This window comes from Panthera onca, chromosome B1, assembly GCF_046562875.1.
Source record: "Panthera onca isolate mPanOnc1 chromosome B1, mPanOnc1 haplotype 2, whole genome shotgun sequence".
In the NCBI taxonomy this organism is placed as follows: Eukaryota; Metazoa; Chordata; class Mammalia; order Carnivora; family Felidae; genus Panthera; species Panthera onca.
This window is the reverse complement of record NC_138342.1, coordinates 179,904,119-179,930,631: the sequence shown is the minus strand read 5'-3', so window position 1 is coordinate 179,930,631 and position 26,513 is coordinate 179,904,119. Positions and strand designations below refer to the sequence as shown.

Here is a 26,513-nt window from a genome sequence, read left to right as displayed (position 1 = left end):
CCGAAGTCGGACGCTTAACCACCTGAGCCACCCAGCCGCCTCGGAACTTTGACTTTCAAGTCTTATTGTTTAAGAAATATATTTTACTAAGGCTATAGCTGCCATAGCCAGTGATTCCTCTGATGGATTTGAGCAAAGTAAATCAAAAATCTTCTGGAAAGGATTCACCATTCTTGATATCATTAAGGGCATTCGTGATTCAAGGGAAGAAGCTAAAAAATCAATATGAACAGGAGTTTGGAAAAAATTGATTCCAACCCTCATGTATGACTTTGAGGGGTCCAAGATTTCAGTCGAGGAAGTTAACTGCAGATGTGGTAGAAACAAGAGAACTGGGATTAGAAGTGGAGCCTGAAGCTGGGACTGAATTGCTGCAGTCTCATGATCAAACTTGAACGGATGAGGAGTTGCTTCCTATAATAATTCCTTTATAATTCTTTAACAAAGAAAGTGGCTTCTTGAGATGAAATCTATTCCTGGTGAAGAGTCTGTGAAGATTGTTGAAATGACAACGAAGGGTTTAAAATACTGGGGCACCTGGGTGACTCAGTCGGTTGAGTGTCCGACTTTGGTTCAAGTCATGATCTCGCGGTTCGTGAGTTCGAGTCCCATGTCGGGCTCTGTGCTGACAGCTCAGAGCCTGGAGCCTGCTTCAGATTCTGTCTCCGTCTCTTTATGCTCTTCCCCTGATCCCACCCTCTCTCTCTCTTAAGAATAAATATAAAACGTTTCTTTTTTAATAAAATAAAAAAATAATAAAATAAAATACTACATATATTTAGTTGCTAAGGCAACAGCAGGGTTTGTGAAGATTGACTCCAATCTTCAAAGAAGGTCTACTGTGGGTAAAATGCTATCAAACAGCATCACATGCTATAGAGAAATTGTTCATGAAAGGAAGAGTCAATCAAGGAACAAACTGCTGTCTTATTTCAAAAAATCACCACAGCCATCCCAAACTTCTGCAACCACCACTCTGATCAGTCAGCAACCATCAACATCAAGGCAAGACCTTTCACCAACAAAAAGATTATGACTTACTGAAAGCTTAGATGATGTAGCATTTTTTAGCAATAAAGTACTGTTAATTAAAATATGTACATTTTTACATATAATGTAGAGCATATTTAATATACTACAGTACAGTGCAAACATAACTTTTTTATGCACTAAGAAATAAAAACATTCATTTGACTCACTTTATTGCAATATTTGCTTTATTGCAGTGGTCTGGAACTGAACCCACAGTGTCTCTGAGGCATGCTGGTATATTTCTTTAGTAGAAATGTCGAGTCCCATTGAGACATTTTAATTACTTTAGGTTTTAATTTCCCCTAGGAATTCCTTAATTGATTTCCTCTTACTTAAGGTTTCAACCAGTGAATTCTATTCAACCCATGCCTTAAGAGAGTTTATAAATTAATTGGAAGGTTATCAGAGGAACAGGTATGTCTCCTCATAGTACAGTTACTTAAATATAAATCTATAAAGAAATCATTGAGAATTACATAATTCAGGGCCACTTAGAGTCTAAATTTTTGGCACATCTCCTAAAAGAAGAGAAGCCTATTTTTGTTACTGCCTGCTAATGACAGGGCTTATGGGTTCTTTAGATATGGCCATCTGGGTCAGCATCTCCAACTGATAAAACTGGGTAGTACCTCTGATTCAGGCCGTGTATGAGGATACTCACCCTGAATCAGAATGTCCAATAGGTCCATACCTCATACAAACCAATACATACATAGGAAGTTTGAGATTTGTTTTCCTTTCTCACCTGTATATTTTACTTATTAGATAAGGACATTTATAGTGCATTTTCTTTCTAGAATGGTCCAAGCTCCTCAAGGACCTTTACATTTTCCAATTTAGGATCAGACTGTCAATATCTACCAAAAAAGAGAGATTTTTATAGGGGTTAAATTTACATATAAATTGGCTAAAATTGACATTGCAATATGGAGTCTTCTGTCTACTTAGTATATGCATCCATTTATTTAGATCCTTGTTAATGTCTCTCAATAATGTTTTATAATTTTCTGGGTAAATTACTTCTACAACTTCTGTAGTTTATTCCTAGATACTTATGTTCGTGGTTAACCGTGGTTCCTGCCTTCTTCATCAATATTTGGCAATAAAATTGTAAAAGGAGTTAAGATATCCTCTATCTCTTTGTCATATGGAATATTCTGACTAATATAAAAATGTTAGTAAAAAAACACCTGCGCCCAGCTTCTCTTTTACTGATAAGTAATTAACAGAATTTTCCCCATAGATCTTGAATTATTTTCTTGTATTCAACTTACTTTTAGTAATTTATTATTCTTCTAGGACATTATCCTTTTTATCTGAATGTATAAAATTATTAACATGAGATTGGCATAATGCTCTTTATAATTCTTTAATCTTTCCTGCTCTAGTGAATATATCTGTTTTATTTCTCATGTCATATTTTTCTTTTCTTTCTTTTTGTTTTGATCACACATGACAGGGAAATTTTTTATTATTGGTATTTTTTATAAAAACAAGCATTTCAATCAGTATGTCTGTTAGTTCTCTTTTTTTATTTTTATTTTTTTATGTTTATTTATTTTGGAAAGAGAGTGAGAGAGACAGAGTGTGAGTGGGGGCAGGGCAGAGAGAGAGAGGGAGACACAGAATCTGAAGTAGGTTCCAGGCTCTGAGCTGTCAGCACAGAACCCGATGTGGGGCTCGGACTCATGGACTGTGAGATCATGACCTGAGCCAAAGTCGGATGCTTAACCAACAGAACCACCCTGACGCCCCTGTTAGTTTTCTAATTCACAATTATTAAGTGTCATCTGTGTTAATTTGTTTCTGCAACTTTTCTCTTGCTTTATTTTTGGTAAGTTAAATGTTTGTTAACTTAAGTTAAATGCTTGACTTATTTTCAATTCTGTTTTAATGATAGGAACAATTAAACTTTTCTGAATATAACTAAAACATGGACAATTTTCACATTTATATTCTATAAAGAATTTCATATTTTCTTATTCAGAATAATTACAATGTTAGTTTTGCAATTATTCCCAATGGTAAAAAAATTATTTCTTAATTATTTTTCAAAATTTCAGCTTGTTCATGGAGTGAGGCAAAGTTGATGTAACAGTATGTATGAGGGAGTTGACTTGGGATTGATATAGCATATTCTAAGGCCATTGCATAAACTGATTTATCACATACTGATTATTAAAGCAGGGTAACAAAAGTAATAATGCAATAATATTACATTTTACTTTGAGTCAGCTGAAGAAAAGTACAAATGTGTATTTTTGTATGCAAATGTAAATTTGTTAATATCAGCTTATGAATTGAAGTAAAAGACAGATGATAACTCACTCATATGTTTTGTTTGGCCAAGAAACTCTTTCTTGAAAGAGAACAGGTGTTGAATATGTAAATAATAAAAGTAATCAAAGCAGGACTGCCATGAGTGGGCTCAGCAGAGTTGAGGAGGGATTGGGCTTGTCCAGTTGTCCCCTCGGCCTACTGAGCAGAGGGCAGCGAAAGGGCTCTGACCAGCAGCATGCACCGAACACTCTTACATACTTGAAAAATGACGTGAAGGGAAAAATAGTGGAATTTTGGTCAGATTTCACCTTCGTTGTTACTCCTCTCTGAAGTATCATCATTATTTTCATTTGAAATTGTAATACTTATAATTGTGCATAAAAATCTGAACTAACACTCCCCAAACTCAGGAAAGTTAGCTTCTCTATAAAATGAGAAAGTGTGTGTGGGTGATGGGGGGGCGGCAATTGCCTGGGTGGCTCAGTTGGTTAAACATCAGACTCTTGATTTCGGCTCAGGTCATGATCTCGTGATTCATGGGATCAAGCCCCACATTAGGCCCTGTGCTGACAGCATGGAGCCTACTTGGGTTCTCTTTTTCTCTCTCTCTCTCTCCCCCTCCCTGCTCGTGCACTCACACTTTCTCTCTCTGTCTCTCTCTCTCTCTCAATAAATAAACTTAAAAAAAATTAGAAAATGGGAGCCTAATGAGGTTTATTTAGACAAAGGCCAGACACTGCTGATGGCAGAGTAAAATTAGTAGTCAGACTCTTGACACCTCTTTTCTTTTTCTATATAAACTACTTTAATTCCCGATAAGGCATTCAAGTCTGCATTCCACACAAAGATGGCTAAATTTAGTTGTCTTGTTGCTATCTTATTCTATATATAATGTCATTTCAAATCTTGCATGTAGCAATTTGGATGAAAATAGGTCACAATGTGTCTATATAAGTGTTTTGCTTTGTTTTGTTTTGTTTTTTTACTCAGTCTGTCTGTGTAGTTGCGAAGTGTATTTTGAGTGGGGACCTCCAAGAGAGGAAGATGTTGACTTTGAATAAAAATATCTTCCTTAAATACATATATCCATATATAATACGTAATGATATCATTTCTTATAGCCTGGTCAGTGTCTCCTATGTTTGTGCCTACTGCAACTCCATTCAAGATTTTATCTCCATCACAAACACACACAAACACACACAAACACACACACACACAAACACACACACACACACACACACACACACACACAATGATCTTTATCCTATTGTAGATGTATAAGAGTTGCTTATTTCAACTTAAGTTAAAGAGAGTAAGATGTATCGATATGCTGAAAAGTATAGTCCAAAAAATAGGATTATGTTTAAGGCAAATTGTTTGTTAGTTCTAACATGGTGTTAAAACTCATTCAAGTGGCCAAAATGAGCAGTCTAACAAAGATTGCATAATTAATTCTCATAAGTAATGGGAGAGGCAAAGCAGATGGCCCAGTCACTTTTTATGTCATTACTTTGGTTTGAAAATTGTCCAATGTCAACCCTAATAAAAAACTTGAGATATAAGCTGGAAATGCATCCATCTTTCATCTGATTTTTTTTCTCCAAATTAAGTGTGGACCATTTGTTTCTGAATGTTAAAAAAAAATAATATCAATAAATTCAGTAAGAATTTGGCTCCAGTAATGCAAGTATAACAGCAATAAATATAAAAAGTCCAGAAGGCATATAATATGAAAAATGTAAATTTTCCTTGTCCTTGCTGGACTTTTTTATGAAGAACAAGATGGCCCAACTCTTCTCTCTTTCAAACAACAGAGCATTGTAGAAAAGAAGAGGGTGTGTTTACATCTGAATTTAGAAGTCAGATGTAAAAGCTTGCTTTCCATCCGTACCCCACCCCCACACTGAGTACACAGGCATTTAACAGGGTAGAACAGTTGTAATGACTCTAAAACAGTTACCCCTGCAGGTAACAATTGCTAAGACATTGGTTGCCATAAGTGTTTAGCATTTCTTGAGCTTTAACTTCTTAGCATGGCCTTAGTTTGTTTGAATGTTCCATGTGATTATTTTTAGTTTCATGAAGTCAGGGTTTTGGAAGGAACCTGGAGGTCCCTAGGAAAATGTATAAAGGAAGTAAACCTTTAATTTGAAAGACTCCCCTATGTATCCCTGTTTTCTCTTCCTCCTTTCTGAGCTCATCTGCTCTCGTTCAGAGCACAAATGGTCCAGAAAATCCCAGTGCTATTCTTCTGCCAACCTTCTAAGAAGCTAAAGCATTATCTTTTCCATGAAAGTATCAACGAAGTTTAAAACAGATCTTTAGGAATCTCTTGATGCTCGAGGAGGGTTGGGAACGTTCCGCAAAACTCTGTGGCAGAACCTGAAATGAGAGACCGTCAAGCCTGAAGGCTCTTACTTCAAGGTGTGATGAGCCACAGCAGCTGAGAGGCTCTACCAGGAAAACCCACCCTTCAGTCCTCAAACTGTCTCCAACCTCACCCTCCTACTAGTTCCAGAGGACAAAGTCATAAATAAATAGAAGGCCGTGTGTGACAGTTCTTAATGCTTTCTCACAAAGCTAAAGCAGCCACCCAGTCATTGACTATAAAATGTGATAGTATTGGAATTAATTTATTCACCATTTTAACTTCCCCCCATATAACCTTTATCATTTTCATCTCAAAAGAGCCTATACAGGGGCGGTTGGGTGGGTCAGTGAGCTTCGGACTCTTGATTTCTGCTCAGGTCATGATCTCACAGTTCGTAAGATCGGGTCCGTGTTGGGCTCTGTATTGACAGCACGGAGCCTGTTTGGGACTCTCTCTCTCTCTCTCTCTCTGCCCCTCCCCAACTCGCATTTTCTCTCCCTCTCTCTCAAAATAAATAAACATTTAAAAAGGGAACCTATACAAAGTGGACCATTTGCCATAGGTATATTAAAAATTTCTTAATTCAGAGAATTTTTACAGTCATCAGATATATGTCTAGAAGATTCATACATACATACATGTAAGGGTAGCATATATAAAAGGAAGACATTTCTTAACGTGGCGTTTTTCTAGATCGTTTTTGAGTGACAGAGTTAGAAACAAAAATTCCAGTGGCATAATGTGCCATGATCATAGGTTTCCCACAAGATTTATTGAAAGCATTTTATTTAGGTTGATTGAACAGTGGTGGGTCTGTTTAAAAAAAAAAAAAGGCAGTTCTATTTAAAGATCTTCTTTAAGATATTGGAATACAACAAACCACAGGCAAGGTTTGGCACAGCATTAATGATACATATTTCCATGATTAGTAATCTTTCACTACTTGGGAGCATCTTGAAATATCTTTGAAGACTTCAAGATTAAAACTAATTTTTAGGATTTTTTTTTATATTCATCTCATTCGTGGCCAGGCTATTCACAATGCCAAAAGTAGGACATTTTGATGCATTTCTCTTTATCAAAATTCCAAACACCAAAATGACTTTCGAAGTGACAAAAGATAGGTTGTTTCTGTTTACCTGTTGCTTCCATCATTTCAAGATGCTGTATTCACTGTTGTTGGTTTCATAGTTCATATACTTTCATGAAACGAACACATTTATAATCAGTCAGGAGGATTGTCACCTGACATCTAGAACACTACTCTCTTTCAAAAAGAACACGCTTGTGATTTTTGTTAGCAAAAAAAAAAAAAAAAAAAAAATTAAGTAACTAAATGTGCCTTTGATTGGGGAGGACAGGCAAGAAGCATCTCTATCATTTCTTTCTTAGTGATCTCAATGCCTGTGACTGAAAAGTAATAATGACAATTTCGCTGGTGACCTTTAGTCACCCCACTCAGATTCTCTACATGTCCGAAGAGAAAAGCAGTGTCTGTGATTCATACGACCCTAGTTTTTCACAAGAAATAAAGATATCTATACAGAAATATAGAAAAAGCCACAGTAAAGTAGGAATCCAAGATTGAGTCAATCAAGTATCACATTGGAAAGGAGTGTTCACAGTGTACAAGACTAAAACGTGATAGGGACATCAGTTGTTGACTTATACCTTCTGTGTACGAAATTTTAAAATAAAATATCATAAGAGCAAACTGAAATTAGATCATTTTTCCTAACTTCTGCAGCAATCTCTAGATTGAAAGTATATGTCTGGAAAGGGGTCAGAATATTGTTTTGAAAAGCCAATGATAGGAGAGGTAAAGACTCTGGGTTTAGAAAAAAGAAACAGCAATGTATAAGGTACAATGAAAATGAGGATTATAGACCCTCTACAGACCCTTTCCTTCCCTTCAGGAGAATTATGCAGAATATTGAAGAGCTCTGTGCAGCATGGGTTTGTGGAAATTCGCTCAGAATGCAGGCAAAAAGGTGGAAGTAACTTGGAAGAATCTGATATGGTGTTGGGATAGACAGCAGTTACAGAAGCAAGGAATTCGGCTGACCCCCCAAAACAAATCAAAACAGTTGCCATAAAATCAACAATTACAGACAACTCTTCGAAACTGAATATAGGCCTGAGTAAGGCAGGCCTAGGCAAAATCAATGCCCTAGGCAAAATCAATGAACGAGGTCTATACCTCAGAAGATCATGAGGATTTTGTTTAAATTAGGAAGTCTTATATTTGGGCTTCATGCTTATTTATATATACAGAGAGAGATAGAGACAGAGACAGAGACAGAGATAGGGCACAAGCTGGGGAGGGGCAGAGAGAGAGACAGAGACAGAATCCGAAGCGGGCTCCAGGCTCCGAGCTGTCAACACACAGCCTGACGCGGGACTCGAACTCACGAGCCGTGAGATCATGAGCTGAAGTCAGACGCTTAACTGACTGAGCCACCCAGGCGCCCCGGCTTCATGCTTTTTATTCAAGTTTTATTATTATCACGTGGCGAGAGGATTTTTATGTGTATTTTCTCTCAACTGTGCTTTGTCACAATAGGACAATTTCACCCTGGGGTACAACAATGTAACCATTATGAGCACACCCCCACGTGGATGAAGTTCTTTGTCCCCAGGACAGCCTTTCCTCAAGGACATGCAGGACTGATTTCCTAATCAATTTTTATTGTATCAGTTCTAAGTGTAACTAATAACAATATGTCTTGTCTTTTAAAATAAACTGTGAAATCAGGTTAGTCCCATAAAAACCCACCTTAAGAAATCCAATTTTGTGTCAGGCAAGAGGTACTCCATGATGCTCTAATAATGAATAACCCCGTTAGGTAAGTGACTTAAAACGACAAAAGGTTTATTTCTCATTGGAGACACACATCTGCTGATCTCCTTTATGTTGGCCCATCTCCAGCATCCAGGCTAGCAGGGTAGCCTCTATGTAGAACTGACAGGTTGGCAAAGAGTGAATTGACACTTAAAGCTTCCATCCAGAAGTGACACACATCACTTGTACTCAACATTTCACCGATCAGTGCAAATCAAACGGTCACACTCAGTTTCAGGGGAGCAAAGAATTGCAATCCTACCGTGTGCCTAGAAGCAACTAGAAATATTTGATGGACAGAACTAATGGCTCCCACATGTTCCCCACCGGATTTAAGCAGTTAAATTCTCTGGTGCTCCGAAAGTGGGTGTGCTGATAAAAACAACTAAGGGATCCAGGCACTTGGAATCAGGGATGCCAGATTCCCCCTCCAAAACACCTTCCCTTGGCCTCTGTTCACAAAATTGATCATGGCTCTTATTAAAAATCAAATCCAACACAGATTGGAACACAGATTGGGTGAAGTGCGTTAGGGAATACTGCGGTGCAAATTCAGAAGAAATTTGAACAACTTTGCCACCTCAGACCAGAATATCTTATTCATACACTGAAGCGAAATCGCTTGAACAGAAATAAAAAATAGCACTCAGGCTTGAAACATTTGGGAGGAAAAAAGGAGGGGGCCCGAGGGTGTGACCCTGTTTAACAAGCATGACTCAATAAAATTTCTGGGATTGATTACAAGCAACAAATTCAAATAGAATACTTGGGAAGCTAACTTGACCAAACCTTGTTAACAGAGATTGATCGTGGCATAGCCACTAAACACTAAAAAAAAAATCCTAAGGCCCCCAAAACTGCACCATAAGAAGCTTCAGGCTCAGGCAACAGTCTTCTGGATGCTGCTCTCGTTATTAGTAGTATTCAGGATACTGAATGAGAGAAACCTCCTCAGTGGGAAGAACCTTGGCTGCAAGACTGGCTAGCCACAATTCGCATCATAGTTTCAACAAATGTCTTCTCAGTTATAAAAATGCATTCCAGATGAATTAAAGAGCTAAAGTTTCAAGAATTCATAAAAATTGAGAAAAATATATTGGTCAAAAATTGAAAAAATATATATTGTGGAAGGATAAGAACACTTAAAAGAAAAAAAAGCAATGAGTTATGTAATACTTTAAGAAACGAGTAAGTTTGACTACAAAAATGAGGGAAATATTAAAATATAAATGAAACAAAAGGCTAATTGGGGGAGGGAATTAAAGCATCACAACAAATAGTCTGCGTCATTGAAGTATAAAAGTCGTAAATCATCCAATAGTAAAAATAGGGGGATGAGGCAGAATACTTGACTTAAAATTTTCTAAAAGTCATTCCAAAAGTCAGTAAATATCACACCCATGTAGCTACTTTTTTGCATTCCGTGTGCTTGGCCTCCTTGCTCTATTTAGCTTCTAATTGTTGGATTACCCAGGCGCCTTACCCTTGGCCTCTTTTTCTATCAACAGGTGCTCCCTAGGCCACCTCATCCAATTGTAAGGCTTTAATTCCCATATGTCAATGAACCAATATCTCATCTCTACCTCCAAACTCCGGATATTTATATCAAACTGCTGATTTTAAATCTCCACAAATATATTCCAAAGAAGGATGCATAAGCATCTGGGCTAAGAATGGTTAAGTTTTATAAACTAACACCAGACTGTTGTTTAGACAGATGAAGGATAGCCTAATGAAGAATATGGATCATGTGGTTAAAATACAAAGAAAAACTTGGCAAGGGCTAGCTTTGGTATTTGACTTCTCACTGTGCACTAGCAACCCATAATTGTTATCAGATTCTGTTTTATGTTGAGTGGATATGGTCCAGAACTGTGAAAAATATCTTCTCTTATAGGAATGTGAGGGCAATCTGACTTCATCTGTCACCTGGTTGACTGCCCTGGGGTAAACTAGCTTGTTAGGCAGGTGACCTTCTCTTTTCTTATCTCAAAACTATGTGCTTGGTCACAAAACAAAAGAACTTCCCTAATGTGGAGCAAAAGAGTAGCCATGACCCCTCCTAGCCCCCCCATATTTCTCCTAGTCTAATAAATATCACTTAACCATGAAACCCAAGTCTATATCTTTAGTCTGTGAAAACAGCTGCTGAGATGGTCAAGTAGCCATAATCTCTGAAATATTGTATATTGAGCCAAAAGTTCGAGGTAAATGGCACCAAGATTTTTATTTGAACTTTTGTTTAATATTGTTTCTATCATTTTTATAGAGTATGCTTTAATTTTATTGCTTTATTATCCAGTAAAATTGGGGGTTTTAAATATGCTATACCCCCAGGCTATATGTTTTTGTAGTGTAGTAAATTTATATTTAATAGTCTTACATTGGATGAACATGGCAATTATAATTTTTTACTGCCTGCAAAAGTTTTATCTTTGCTTCTTCTCTCTTTCCTTGGTTCTCAATCAATATATTCACCTAGATGTCATAGACAAAATTCGAAATAATGATTTCTTCCTCATTGTGCCAAACCTCTTTCTTTTTAAATATTTATTCATTTTTTAAAGAGACAGACATAAGCTGGGGGGGGGGGGGGGAGGCAGAGAGAGAGGAAGACACAGAATCCTAAGGAGGCTCCAGGCTCTGAGCTGTCAGCACAGAGCCTGTCCTGGGGCTTGAACTCATGATCCTTGAGGTCATGACTTGAGCTGAAGTCAGATGCTTAGCTGACTGAGCCACCCAGGAGCCCCATGCCAAACCGCTATCTTTCCTGGGTTCTTTCTCTCTGGCAATCCACACAGTAGCTTAAGGTAAATATCATACCGGTTAATCTAGGACAATGAACCTTTGCAGAAGGTACTTGTAAAATTGGAAAAACTGGCATTTGAACCAAATCTGGGCTCAAACTAGTACCTCCACAATAAAGGTCAAGAATTTTGGAGTTTAGTCCACACACAATGGGAGTGATGTTACCAAAGCATTTTTTAAATGATAACCTGGAGTTGCATAGAGGTATTGACATAAAAGCATAGCGTGGTCAGGGAAAGAATGAAAAAGTTATTGCAGTCATTAAGGCAGGACTTGATAAGGGTCTAGCTACAGTAGTTTTGGTGGGGCACTTTAAGGAAAAGGATGAATTAGTAAATCACTAACAGAAACTTGCAAGATTGGCTAGCACATTATTTTAGTTGTCTAGTTGTATTTAAATATCAACATATAAGAAAAGACTTCATTTTTATTTCCCATGTAAATAGGACCTACTGATTAAAGAACCAGCATTGTAGCTCACAACATTGCCCAATTTCAAATATGCAATCAATGCCACGTCACCCGTCGAAAGCAAACTCTATTTGTGATGTTCAAAGGTTTAGCTTTATGTTTGAAAAACACACCAATGCTTTGAATTCTACAAAGCTCTTCAAACAAAAAAAGAACATACATGTCTCTTCCACATTTATCATTTTGTTCAGCAGAGTTTTGTTTGGAAAATGTCTGTGATATCCAAAAACAAAGTTCCAGATGGAGGAGGTGAAAATAGACGTATGTTCCAGCTGTTTTTAATCTCTCACTTTTTGGCTGTAGTTAAAATGAAACACACCCTTTAAAAGACAGTATTGTCACTTCAAATGTGAGGGGTTCATGGAGTGGCCACTCACAGAATTCTGAATCTTCTAATAAGAATGGTTTCTGTGCTTGCACAGTCTTGTGGTATATATGTGTGTGCATCTGTGAGTGTGCATGCATTATGAGTATGTGTGTATGAACAATTTCCCTGAATGGTTCTAGAGGTATGTGTATTTCCAACACCCCACTGCACAAACATACAATCCTAAGTTTACAAATTCCTCTGTTATATTATTACATTGAGGTCCCTGACATAGGTGGATATTACTTAGTTTTGGCAGACTTCTGGTACCTTGGAGTGATCAAAACTAGGTAAGGAAGAGCAAGTCTTACTTGACAACTCTCTGCCAGCATCTCAAACTCAGCGGATCTTGTGGTAATGGAAGTGTTTGTTTTTTTTTTTTTAAGTTTATTTATTTTGAGAGAGAGAGAGAGAGTGCATGAGTAGGGGAGGGGCAAAGAGAGAGAGAGAGAGAGAGAGAGAGAGAGAGAGAACCTCAGGCAGATTCCATGCTGTCAGCAAGGAGCCCGACGCGGGGCTCAAACTCCCAAACCATGCGATGGTGACCTGAACCAAAATCAAGAGTCGATGCTCAACCCACTGAGCCACGTAGGTGCCCCATTTGTTTTCAAATGTTTATTTATTTTGAGAGAGACAATCCCAAGCAGGCTGCACACAGCCAGTGCGGAGCCCGACATGGGGCCCTGAACTCATGAACCATGATCATGACTTGAGCCAAATCAAGAGTCGTATGCTTAACCGACTGAGCCACCCGGGTACCCCTGGAACTGTTTTGTATCTCCACTGTATCAACATCCTGCTATGATATACTATTATAGTTTTGCAAGATGTTACAATCGAAAGAAACTGGGTAGATGGTACATCAGATCTCTGTACTATTTATTAGAACTGCATGTGACTCTATAATTATCTCAAAATAACAAGTTTGTTAAAAACTCCATCAGTTCAGTTATTTCGCTCTCCCCCAAGAGAACAAACCTCTTTTATCTTTAATGTCTGCTGATGACACCAGCACGTAGCTGATGGGAACAGAGGCATCAACTTTGTTCTTCCCTACCAACCCCCCCACCCCATCCAGTCTTAAGTCCTGCTGATTTACTTCCTGTTTCTAGAACCCACCTACCTCTTCCTCTCTTTCTCTTTCCCACTGCTGATGCTGAGCTTCAGAGCATTATTATCTCTTTCCTTGATTAACAAAACAACCTCAGAGTTGGTCTTCCTGCCTTCAGCCTTATCATTCCAAAAAAGTAGTTCTAAATGCAGCTGTGTATTATACTCCCTTGAGAAGCTTCTGAAAAACACTGTTGCCATGTCTCTGCCCCAGGACAAGTCAGAATGCCTAGAAGGAAAGCCTGGGTAGTGGTTTACTTTGAGAGCTTCTCAGGTAATCCTAATGTGTAGCATGATTGAAAATTATTATCTTGACTACCTGTCTTCAACTTAAGATTCTAGAATGATTTAGCTAAAATGAAATTCTGGGAATTTCATCCCAATCCTTTACCTGCCACCCCCTCTGCTTTGGTTTGAATTGTGTTCCACTCCCCTCCTTCCCCACTTACATATCAAAGTCCTAATTTACATATCAAAGTCCTAATCTGAAGAATGTGACTTTAGTTGGAGATAGGATCTTTAAAGATAGTCCAGTTAAAAGGAGATAGTTGAGGGGGCCCCGACTGGCGACTGGCGTCCTCATAAAAAGGGGAAATTTGCACATGCACACAGGGAGAACTCAACCTGACATGAAGGCAAAGATTGGGATAATGTGTCTATAAGGCAAGGAATACAAAAAATTGTCAGCAAACCACCAGAAACTAGGCAAGAGGAAGAGACAGATTGTCTTACACAGCTTTTTCCCCCCTAAAGAATCTGTGTTTTGCTAAGGAATTAGTAAGTTGGTACGGCCTATACTGTAAAATGAAAATATTAAATATCATATTTATGGTATTATCTTGAAGAGAGTGGTTGTGCAAATTTTTTTTTTTCTCTCTCACACCACTTCACTGTGGAAGAAAATCTCTCCAGGGATGTGCATTATCACATCCTGACTCTGGAAAAGCTTCCATCCTGGAGCAGAGTATGATAACCTCCCGAGGCAATAGAAACGTTCTTTCATTTGAGATGAAGTCAAATGGACGGGGTGTTTTCCTCAAAGCTTTGTCCCCCATGGGGACTAGAATTTTGTCCATGTAGTCTACCTACTTCACACACACAGACACACACAAGCACACACACAGGTTGTTATTGTTGTATTTAACGCATTAAAATTTTTTCTCGGTGACTTTGATGTGTGCACTCCACGTTGCATGAAATACAACATTTTTTTTTTTTTTTGATGGAAGGACGAAATTAAAAACAAAGAAGGAAGAAAAGAGGGAGCTCAAAAAGGGGAATGGGCGTCTCAAGGCCCAGCATCCCTGGTCAAATTCCGGAAAATTATTTGTTAAGTGGAAGGCCTCTACATCTTTATTTATTTATTTTTTTAATGTTTTATTTTATTTTTGAGACAGGGAGAAATAGAGCATGAACAGGGGAGGGTCAGAGAGAGGGAGACACAGAACCCGAAACAGGCTCCAGGCTCTGAGCTGTCAGCACAGAGCCCGACGTGGGGCTCGAACTCACGGACCGTGAGATCATGACCTGAGCCAAGGTCGCCTGCTTAACTGACTGAGCCACCCAGGCGCCCCTACTACATCTTTAACACTATCAAGAAGTAGCAGTTGTCACTCTCTGTAGCCACCATATTAAGCCCAGTATCTTTTAGGCCGTTTTGGGATTTGGAGGCAACTTAGTCCTCCCTTACACATTTTACTTAAGTCTGTTTCTGCTATTATTTACAAATAGGCCCATCTTGAATTGGGGCCCCTTGTAACAAAGGGCTCTAGAATTTGTTCACATTGCAATACACAGGTAGTTCCGTTAGTATTCCCTCTCCCTGCCCCCAGAGAAGCAGTCACTGGAGAGGTTTTAGCATGCTTCTCTCACACTTGTCATCCTTCCTAAAATTTCTGGACCACCCATAGATTTTTGGTGGTGTCACTGCCCTTCTCCGTTCCATTAGAGTGGCAGTTAGGGACTGCAGACTGAGCTCTTCTGGAAACATAGGTTCTCACAGGCCCTGAGTCTTTGAAGCTCCATATCGTTCTGAGGGTCATGGAGGCAGCATTCTACAAGCTCAGCAGAAAACACCGGAGCCTCCCCAAGAGAGAAATGTTACCTACGAGATAAAGCGAAGTCTGGACCCTTAGGAGTATTCCACCTACAAGAGAGGGACACCTGTTGCTTCTCTTTCAAACCCCTGGTTACTTAGGTAGCCCTTGGGGATCCCATGAGTGAACAGCAACGGGGGCATGTACCCTTTATGGACAGCATCAAAACGGCACAGAATGGAATTTACTGGAGAGCTTCTGCTTTTAATTCCTTAATCTGGACATCCTTGGTAGAGAATGGGAGCCAAGGGTCAGCCAAATCAGCTGAACTTTAGGCAGTCATCCTACCCTGGCCAACAATTGATTCCATCTGTGCCTGTTGAGGGACTCGTGGGCCATTGCCAGCAGCTCCACCAATGAGAGCAACAGCAATTACGTATCCAAAGTTTCTATCTTTGGTGAACGTAACTATGGGAATCTCTTGCCTGACAGATCCTCAAAATATAAATCAAGGTTACATATTAAAGCCACAGTACGTCCACGTTGGAGCTCGTTGTTCAAAGTGACCATTTCACTTCTAAAAATACACAATGCTGGTCTCTTGAACAAGTGGTAGGTGGGACTTCTATTACCCTCACCAGTTTCAGGCTACAGGATTCACAGAGCGTCATTACAGCATACTTTAATGAGTCAAAATTTCGTTTAATGCAATATAGTGTATTTCCGTCATCAGTCAGATATCAGGGGTGAGTTATTCTAAAGAGTCTGATTGCATTTTTGATGTTTGACAGTCAAAACTTGCCAGCCCCACCTTTCTGCCCTACCTTTGGGTTAGCTAAGAAGAAAGCCCAGGTGCTCCCTTCTTTGTTACTGGCAGGAAATTCAAACCATGCTGGTCCCAGCACACAGGTGAGAATCCTCACCTCAGCTCCAGTCTCTAATGGCAAGAAAAGCCAAGGCAGCCTCTTTTCCTCTTTTTGGAGCCATTTGGAGATCTGCTTGGGAGTTTGCCCTTTGTCCCTCCGAGAAGACTTCATTATGTGAGTAATAAACCTTTCGTAACCTCTCAGGCATTGTGTGGGGTCATCAGTCTTGACATCCAAAGCAAATTTTTGGTGGCATGCACCACAATGTACTTTCTCCTAAACCTCAGTTAATACGTCAACAAACAGTGGGGTCAACAAAACCAGGCATTAGGATTATTTCTGCCACCCTGATAGAATTTTGCATTTTTCCCTGTAATTTGAGTCTGCTGCAAGTTGGAAATTTTCTGTATTTCCTATTCCAAAGGGTATTAGCAACCGAGAACAGAAGTTCAGCTGGCTTTTCCTTTTCTGTATGTTAAATTAACTATGTATGTATGTCATTTTCATCTGTCAATTTCAGAAAAAAAAAATGAGGGGCTAAGACCACACCTAGGTAGAGCCACAATTCCTATTTCTTTGCAACTTGTTCATGCTGCTGCGGATACAACTAAATTACTATATTAGGTTCCATCATGAAACAAACGAATATGTTTAAAATGGGAGATATTCTGAGCTGGGTGTCCCAAACATTCCTAAATAGCTCTGAGATTGGAATTTGAATGACTCAGACGTTCAGAACTGAACTTTCTTTTCTCTCCGTCTGACACATCACTTACTTCTGCCTTAAGGATTTCATTATTATATTGTTTATTAAAGGCATAGAGATTTGCAGAGGCAGAAATTTTTGTAACAATTCTAGATGACAGAAGGTAAACTAAATAGATGCATATTTATGTAATTTGTATCTTACAATTACACAAATTGCATATTTGTATATTCCTAAGTTGCTGGATGCGTTTTCAGTGCATTGGGGAAATATGTGGTTTTTCAGCATCTGATCTGTTCGACTTTCTTTTCCAGCTGTACTGGAATCTCTTGAGTGCAGCTATAAAGAGTTTGGAAAAAGGATATTCATTCCTTTTGGATGTACTCAGAGGCAATAAAAAATTTTGTTCAAGTTTAGCAACAAGAAACTTGTTGCTTCAAAACTGCAGAAACCCATGAATTATCTTTATTTTTTTAATTAAGAGAGAGAGAGAGAGTGAGCAGGGAAAGGGCAGAGAGAGAGGGAGAGAGGGAACCCCCAGATTCTGCACTATAAGCACAGAGCCTGACGCTGGGCTCTATTTCATGAACTGTGAGATCATGATCTGAGCCAAAATCAAGAGTCGGATGCTTTAACTGACTGAGCCACCCAGGAGCCCCTGAATTATCTTTAAAATGAATAATTCAGATGATTTTTTTTCTATCTGAAAACGTGGATTCCAAAGAAATATTTTTATATTTTTTAAAATCAAAACTGTATTAATCGATCACATACTTCTGGAAAGATGTCTTATCAAAAACATTCTATTAATTTGCCACTGAGAAAATGTATGTGTACTCATGACAAAAGGGAAGCATCAACCCATGGAAAGAGAAAGAAAAATGATAGCTGCACAAAAGCAAAATGTTGACAGAAAAGGGTATGCCCGAATTATTTTTCCTATTTTGGTGCAAAAGACATATTAAATTTCATTGCTTTGATGCACTTGTTTTTTCATCCATGAAGCTTTTGTTGGGCCCCATTCATGCTCAATTGTGCTACACGCCATAGATATGATGTAATGTAAAGTCTCTACACTTGAGATGCTCACAATCAAGTAATAAGGAAAAACATATTGAGATACAAGTATTCTAATATGAATTTATATTAATCCCATAGGAGCATGATTGATTTTAATTAGTCAGTTGCTTTAGGGTTATCAAATGTGTGCAATGAAAACAAGGTTTTAGATTGGGTGAAATGGTATGTCAAACCATATGATCATCTCAATTGATGCAGAAAAAAATTTTTTTGGACAAAATTCAACATTTTTTTGTGATAAAAATTTAACAAATTTAGAAGGGAACGTCCTCAGTATAAGAAGCCCACTTATAAACAACCCACAACTAACATCATATTCAATGGTCCAAGACTGAAAGCTCTTCCCCTCAAACCAGGGACAAGACAGGGGAGCCTGGGTTCCTGTGGGTTAAGCATCCAACTTTGGCTCAGGTCATGATCTCAGGGTTTGTGGGCTTGAGCCCCGCATCAGGCTCTGTGCTGACAGCTCAGAGTCTGGAGCCTGCTTTGGATTCTATGTCTCCCTCTATCTCTCTGCATCTCCCTGCTCACACTCTATCTCTGTCTCTCAAAAATAAACATTAAAACAATTAAAAACAAAAACAAAAACGAAAAACCACCAGGGACAAGACAAGGATGTCTGTTTTCACCACTGGTATTCATTATAGTACTAGAAGTGAGAACCAAATTAAGCAAAAAAGAAAAAGAAAAAAAAATTATCCAAATTGGAAGGTTGGAAGGAAAAAGTAAAATTACCTCTGTTCACAGATGACATAATCTTATAGCTAGGAAACTCTAAATAATCCACTAAAAAAAAAAAAAACAAAAAAAAAACCTGTTAGAGCCAATAAGTGAATTGAAACAAATTTTCAGGATCCAGAATCAACCTGCAAAAAATCAGTTGTGGTTTTATTCACTATCAGTGGACATCCAAGAAGAAATTGGATTGGAAAAAATTTCATTTACAATAGCAAACAAGGGAATAAAATACAGTGCTTAGGAACAGATTCAACAAAAGTATCCTACAACTTATACACTGAAAACTACAAAACACTGCTGAGAGAAATTAAAAGCCTACATTAATGAAAAAACATCCCTTGTGCTTGGATTGGAAGGAAGACTTAATATAGTTAAGATGACAATATTATCAAAGCAATTTACAGATTCCATGCAATCCCCATCAAAATTCCAATGATGTTTATTGCAGAAATGGAAGAAACCATCCTAAAATTTATATGGACTCTTAAGAGACACTGAATAGCCAAAACAGTCTTGAAAAAGAATAACAGAGAAGAAGATTTCACATGTACTGATTTCAAAACTAACTACAAAGCACAATAATGAGACATTGTGGTACCAGCATAAGGAGACCTACAGATCAGTGGAATAGCATTTAGTGTCTAGGAATAAACCCTCAAATTTATGGTGAACTGATTTTTGACAGGAGTGCTGAAACTGTTCAATGGGGAAAGAGCAGTCTCTTCAATAATTGTGCTGGAAAAACTGGATATCCACATGTAGAGGAATGAAGCCTTACTTCACACCATAAATAAAAAGAAAATTCAAGGGGCACCTGGGTGGCTCAGTCGGTTAAGCAGCCGACTTCGGCTCAGGTCATGATCTCGCGGTCCGTGAGTTCGAGCCCCGCGTCGGGCTCTGTGCTGACAGCTCAGAGCCTGGAGCCTGTTTAAGATTCTGTGTCTCCATCTCTCTGACCCTCCCCCATTCATGCTCTGTCTCCCTCTGTCTCAAAAATAAATAAACGTTAAAAAAAAAAAATTAAAAAAAAAAAAAAAGAAAATTCAAAATGGGTTAAAGACCTAAACACAAGACCTAAGACCACAGAACACTTAGAAGAAAACAGAGGGAGAAAACAAATACACATGACCTTAGATTTGGCAATGCTTTCTTAAATATGACAACAAAAGCATAAACAACAAAAGAAAAAACAGACACATTTGACTACATTAAAATCCAAAAGTTTTATGCACCAAAGAACACTATTAAGAGACTGAAAAGGCAACCCACAGAATGGAAGAAAATATTTGCAACTCACATATCTGGTAAGATTTTCAGATCCAGAATATATCAATAACTCTCCCAATTCAATAAAATAGTTAACCCAATTAAAAAAAAAAAAAAGGTCTTTGAATAGCCATTTCTCCAAAGATGATACACATATGGCCAATAAGCACTTGGAAAGATGTTCAACCTCATTAGGCAAATGAAAATCCAAAGTGAAATGAGTCGCTGCTTCACACCTACTTGCATGGTTATCATTTTTAAAAAATAGAACATAACAAGACATGGAAAATTTGGAACCCTTGTACCTTGCTCGTGGAAATGTAAAGTTCTGTAACTGCTGTGGAAACCATCTGGCAGTTCTTCAAAAAGTTAGAATTACCATGTGACCCAGCCATTCTACTTCTAGGTATCGACCCCAAAGAATTGAAAATGGGTGTCCAGGCGCCTGGGTGGCGCAGTCGGTTAAGCCTCCGACTTCAGCCAGGTCACGATCTCGCGGTCCGTGAGTTCGAGCCCCGCGTCAGGCTCTGGGCTGATGGCTCGGAGCCTGGAGCCTGTTTCCGATTCTGTGTCTCCCTCTCTCTCTGCCCCTCCCCCGTTCATGCTCTGTCTCTCTCTGTCCCAAAAATAAAAAAAAAAAAAAAAAAAAAAAAAAAACGTTGAAAATGGGTGTCCAAACAGATACTTGTATGCCAACACTCATAGTGGCATTATTCACAGTAACCAAAAAGTGGAAACAACCCAAGTGTCCATCAGGAGATGAATGAATAAACATACATCTATTGTATATGCATATAACGGTATAATATTCAGTCTTAAACAGAATGAAATTCTGATACATGCTACAATATAGGTGAATCTTCAAAACGGTGTGTGGTAAAATAAGCCAGACACAGAAGAACAAATATTTTGATTCCATTTATATGAAATGTCTAGAATAAGCAAATTCATTGACACAGTACATTAGAGGCCAGCTACCAGGGACTGGAAGGAGAAAAAGGTGGGGGGGGGGGGGAGAGCGGTTATTGCTTAATGTATCTGGAGTTTCTGTTTGGGGTGATGAGAAACTATACAACATTGTAAATGTAAATTATGCCACTGAATGGTACAATTAGCCATGGCTAAAATAGCAAATTTTATGATATATATACGCACACACACACGTTATAACGGGGGAAAAAACAAGGTACAGAAGAGAGTACATAAGTTATCTTTGATGTTTATGTTTGCATAAACACTTGAAAGGCATAAGAAACTAGCATTAAGTGGCTACTTACTGTTAACATGAATATTCAGCTCATACACACTAATTCAGTTCAGACTGTTTAAAATATAGAAATACTCTGTCCTGATTGGTAAATGGCCACTCCCCAATTCCTGCATTTCTTCTACCTCTGTCCTCATCCTGGGATACCCGGTTGTCTGATCATTCAGCAAGTAAAGAGTTAACCCCTGGCAGGCAAGGGTCTGGCTGGACAGCATAGAATTAAGTGGGATGGGATGGGATCAGGTGGTAGGAAAACTGCATACTAAAACCTTTTAACATCATTTTGATTTTTTAAACCGTGTAACTGTATTACCTATTTACTATAATGAAATAGAAGAACTAAAACAAAATTAAAGAGTACACCAGCTATAAAAGACAATTAAGAGAATTTGAATAAAACAAATGTTACTTGTAGACCACAGCAGCACAAAGAACAAGAGAGTTCAGAGATGTGAAAGTTGTGTAGAGGATAAAATATGGGGGTTTGGGGGGGAGGCATAGAAGAAGATGAGATTAGATAGGTAAATGGGGATCAGATATGAAGGAACCTCTGTGGCATTAGTTAATTTGAGCTATTTCTACAACACTGATAAATCAGTTACTACTTTTTTAATCAAGGAAATAAGTTGAACAGGTCTCTGTGTTAGAAAAATAATTCTGCCAACTGTGCAGACAATGGACTGGAGAGGAGAGAAGCCGGGAGTGAGAGGCTGAGATGACGAGGATAGTGGTAATGAGATGGAAATGAGAAGTCATGGTCAGAAGATACTAAAGAATGATCCAGTGGTCTTGCTGAAAAGTAGTTAGCTTGGGGGTTGTTAAAAGAGGAGGAACAAATAATGACTCTAACATTTCTAGCTTAGTTGACTACAGGGGTGGATTATGACCTTTAATGAGGAATTCTAAATGGGAAATTATTCAGAATTTGATTGTGAAATGTGAATATATTGAGATGGCAAAGAAAGAATGACATAATGTGGATTTTAAATAAAAAGTTACTATGAAAATGGTAATGATTTGTTTTCCATTTTATTTAGGAACGACTAAGAGGAAATATGCTAAATTCTACCGGATACAACAGTATCTTTATACATAAATGAAGGTCTAAACTCCAAAGAGTGTTATTGGAACATGATACAAAAACTGTTTTGTGCTGATTTTTACAAATTTCTTTTTGACTGTGACAGCTTAGGTGTTAGACATGTAGAAAAATGACATCCAGATGCTGTCAGTAATTCTAGGATTTATGTTTTTATAGGGAAATAACAGATAAAATTTCTCAGAATGCATCGAACCCTTTTCCAACAAATGTATTTTCAGATCACCATGGTATTCTCCAGGGGGTGATACTGTTTCATCAGAATGGAAATTAGGAGGAACAAGAAAAGTTTCATAGAATCTTTATGAACAAAATGGCTTTTTAGAGCATTCTTTCCTCAATTCTGTATCTATCTCCAGCTTACCCCCCCCCCCATCTCCCTGCACTTAACCAGGAATATAGTGTATTCAAAGTCTTCATTTCCTTAACTTACATTTACTCCTCAATCCACTTAGTCTGCCCAATTTCTGTAAGTGAAGTGACTATTGCTAAGGTCAACAGAATCCAACACATAACTAAGTTATCTCACAGGAACTTTCTGTTGAGTTAGCATGCTTAGACAACCCATCCTTTTTGGAATATTCTTTCTTTGATCTCTGTAACATGACACATTCCTGGTTTCCTATGATCATTTCTTCTCAACCTCTTCGCTGGCTTATTCTCTCCCACCCAGCTGTTAGTTGCTGAATTTCTCAGGAGTTGCTCATAGCCCCTCCTCTCTCTCACTCTACTTTCTTCTAGAAGAGCTCACCATATCTCTTATTTCAATTCCCAACCAGATGTCAACGATTCCACCACCACCACCCCTCCAACTTTACTTCAAATCTCTAGGCTCAACCTTTTCTTTAGACTGCACCCACAAATAACCAACTGTTTCTCAACCTCTCAATGTGGATGTCTCAAATATACCTTAAACTTTGTCCAGATAATCACACTCTTAATGACTACCATCAAACAAGATCTTTTCCAATATTCCTATCTTAATGATGTTATCTTTCATCCAAATGCACAAGTCAGAAACTTAGTAACATTATTAACATTTACCCTTTATTAAATCCCATACCCATTACTTCACCAAAGACTGTTATTACCTCCTAACTATCTCTTACATTTCTGTACTTCTTTCTGTTGGTATGGTCAAAACCCTAGTCTAAACTACCAACATCTCTCTCCTGGATTGTGAAAACTTTGCAAGTATACCAACTACAATGTTGCCCTCTATAATGTGAAAAAATGTACTGGATGGAAAGTTTTTAGTCGTCACATCTGTGAAGAAAACATAGTAAAGTCTTAAATTGGTTTCCAAAGTGCCTGTAAAAATGATGATTATTCAAATACACAACAGAAACATTTATCCACATTACACATTATCATTAATAAACACGGTGTCCTGTTTGGATAGTGTAAGTGGTTTGGACAGGTGGTGGAGAAAAGGTAAATGACAAACACTGTTTTCATTCTGCCACACCTGTTCTGTATCTGACCTTTCAAAACCAGAGTTTCTGATCTGCCTTTTCTCATTCAGTCTTTTCCAGATTATTTTGGGATCATCTGAAAGCCTGGGGAGGCCCTGATGTGCATCTCCAATAAGGGTAAGAAAGTCTCTGGTATAAAGATGTTCATCCATTTTCTCCTGGAGTAGAAGTGACTCCAGTAAAGTCTTCTTTTGTCTCAGAAAGGCCGATTGAGCCAGTTCTGCTCTTTTTCTGTTGCAACTGGGGCACTGAGAAGAAATGTGTTGATCAGCTGTTGCCACCTGTTTCGGTGCTGTCCTTATGCTTTTAAAGTAGATTCTGTTCAAAAGTTCATCAGGCACAGTACAGTTTAAGGCATCTATCTCTGAAGCCTCTGCAACCAATCTAAGCTGTGGCTTTTTTTGTCTGCTGCTCTTTTTCTCCTTCAAGTTTGCTCTGCGATGGATCAGGCTTATCTTAACGGCGCAAAAAGACTGCCGGGCGTTCAGTTCTTCATCGGATACCCAAGTGCTTTGTGTCTGAAGTTTAGCGTCTGGTTGGTACTGTCCAGAGTTAGTTTCTTTGCCCTTGAGATAGTTGATCCATTTTCTGCTGAACTTCTCCTCATTATTTTTGTAGTCTGGAAGCTCAGATTGTTTGTCTCCGTCTTCCAAGGGTGTGGTCGGCTTTCCACTCGCAGGTTTGCTCCCAGAGGCCTGGGGCCAGGGCTGCAGTCCTCCAGAGGAGCTGAATGAACCGGAACTCTGTACCTCATCAGGAATGGTGTCCTCAGAAAGGTCTGCCATAGCCGTCAAGTCCGTTTGGGCCAGTTCCCCTGGCTTTTGTGAATTCCTCTGTGCAGATGGCTATCCCTTTGCATCATACTTGGGTGTTCATCGGCTTTGTTCCGGTCAAAACTGGCTCAGGAACTAGCGAGCCCCGAGCTCACCGGGGATCAGTCTCAGGGCTGTCGCTCAGCAAGGCTCCCCTTCCGGGCTACGCCTTCCCGCTGCCTTGGCAACGGGGGCGCAGCGTCATGCGGTCATGCGCAGCGGGTGCCGGGAGGCACCGAGCTCCTCCTCTTCCCCCGCCCTCCCCAGCTTCGCCTCTGCGTTGCGCGGACAAGCGCAGGTCTCGCTGGGTGTGCAAGGCTCGGACCGTGTTTGCTTTCCAGCAGCTCTTCTGTAGTGCTGTTTAAATATAAAATCTGACAGTCCTTTAGAAAAGCTAACAAACTCCTTTTCCTCAGAGGTCAAATATTTGTCTGAGGCCGACGGGGGATAGGTGGCCTCTGAACTAATTCAAGGATGTTGCCCTGCCCAAATTAAAAAAAAAAAAAAAATGCTGGCCGAAAAGCGCAAGCAAAAACACGTCTGCAGATCTTCTAGCCAGGAGATCACCTTTTTGTCAACCATGTCTTAGAGTAAATATCGAACTGCTGAAACCATCCTTACAAGACTGCCTGCACATCTTGCACAACTTTCTGTGCTCCCGTATTGGGACGTCAGTCTGTGCTCCGGCTTTGCGAAACACAGGTTCTCAGGTCTTTGGTTCAAGCAGTTCTCTGGCTGGCGTGTCAGCACCCCTTCTTTTTATGTGATTTATTATTGTTACCCCTTCAAATCCCATTTCCTCGGGAAGGGCTTCATACCCACCCCTGCCCCAGACTCTTTACAGCCTTTCTTTCATGGTTTGCAGCTATTTGATGATGCCCCCCCCCCCCCATCACCCCACTAAATTAAAACCTCCCTGACTCATTAGAAGGCGTTAGATACATCTGTTAAGTAAATGCATTGAATGACTCTTAAAACAGAAGTAAATGCAACGTCACAAAGTAGATTCTGTGAAATAAGTACTACCAGGTCAAGGAACTCCCATCTTTATCTTTCTGAACCACCCCCCACCCCAACCCATTTACTCTTTTACCCAACATATCCTTTTAGGATAGCCTCTTTTAAAACATGGCAGAATTTTATTAATAACTATTCTCTCGAATCAGAATACGTTGACTCTAAAGATAGACTTTTTCTAGGTCTTAATAAATGTCTGAGTCTAGGTCTTAGTAAGTATGGGAGATAATTTCAAGAGAATGGGCTCCCTGGTCGGTCCCGTGTGTGTTATTGAAGTCTAACCAGGATATACTTAATGTTATTCCAAAAATGTCCACCTTGGCAAAGAGTCAAAAGTCTGAAATGTTCAAAAAGCATCTCTCAAATATGAGCCAGCTTCATATTAATGATAAAGAGATTTCAACTTCATTTATTCAACCCAGATAATATTGTATCATATGTTAGTCTTTATATAATTTGTGGATAGCTCCAAGTGATTTCCAGCAGCTCAATAGCTCAAGATTTCATTTTTTATGTTTATTTTAAAAACCTTCCTTATCGTCTGAATATTTATACATAATTCATTATAACGCTTTTTAACTGAAAACATTAATCAAAGGAGCTATACTTTAAATAAACTATATTCATGCCTTCTAATGTGCTAAATATTTGTTAATAACCTTATCCTAGAAGCAGATACTTTTGGGGAGAATATCCTGTAATTGACTTTTCTTTCTTTCTTTCTTTTCTTTTTTTTTTTTTTTTTTTTTTGTAATAACCAGCATGAGCCAGTAAATTGTTTAGTGTTCTAATATGTGTGTTTCCCAAGACCCAGTTAGGTTCCTTGCAGGGTCCTGACAAAATGCAAGTTTAACGGAACTTGCCGAA

At 38.8% G+C, this 26,513-nt stretch overlaps 2 protein-coding genes across 6 annotated transcripts in view; one reads left to right on the top strand and one right to left on the bottom strand.

The window, feature by feature from the left end:
* DLC1 (DLC1 Rho GTPase activating protein) overlaps positions 1–26,513 on the top strand; it is a 514,092-nt gene that overhangs the window by 13,111 nt on the left and 474,468 nt on the right. For 4 of the 5 annotated variants that reach the window (XM_060653097.3, XM_060653095.3, XM_078445398.2 and 1 more), the window contains one exon: positions 23,868–23,934. The exons of the other annotated variant lie outside the window; for it this stretch is intronic. The gene's annotated coding sequence lies outside the window, so the exon portion shown is untranslated. The remainder of the gene's footprint in view (positions 1–23,867; positions 23,935–26,513) is intronic. 5 annotated transcript variants of the gene reach the window in all.
* Positions 22,257–25,474, bottom strand: CB1H8orf48 (chromosome B1 C8orf48 homolog). The gene has a single exon (XM_060653106.3). It carries the CDS (start codon positions 24,600–24,602, stop codon positions 23,703–23,705), a length of 900 nt encoding a protein of 299 aa, XP_060509089.2. The 5' UTR covers positions 24,603–25,474; the 3' UTR covers positions 22,257–23,702.

Coding starts and splice junctions, on each gene's coding strand:
- CB1H8orf48 (XM_060653106.3), bottom strand. CDS start 24,602: ATGGCAGACCTTTCTGAGGACACCATTCCTGATGAGGTACAGAGTTCC.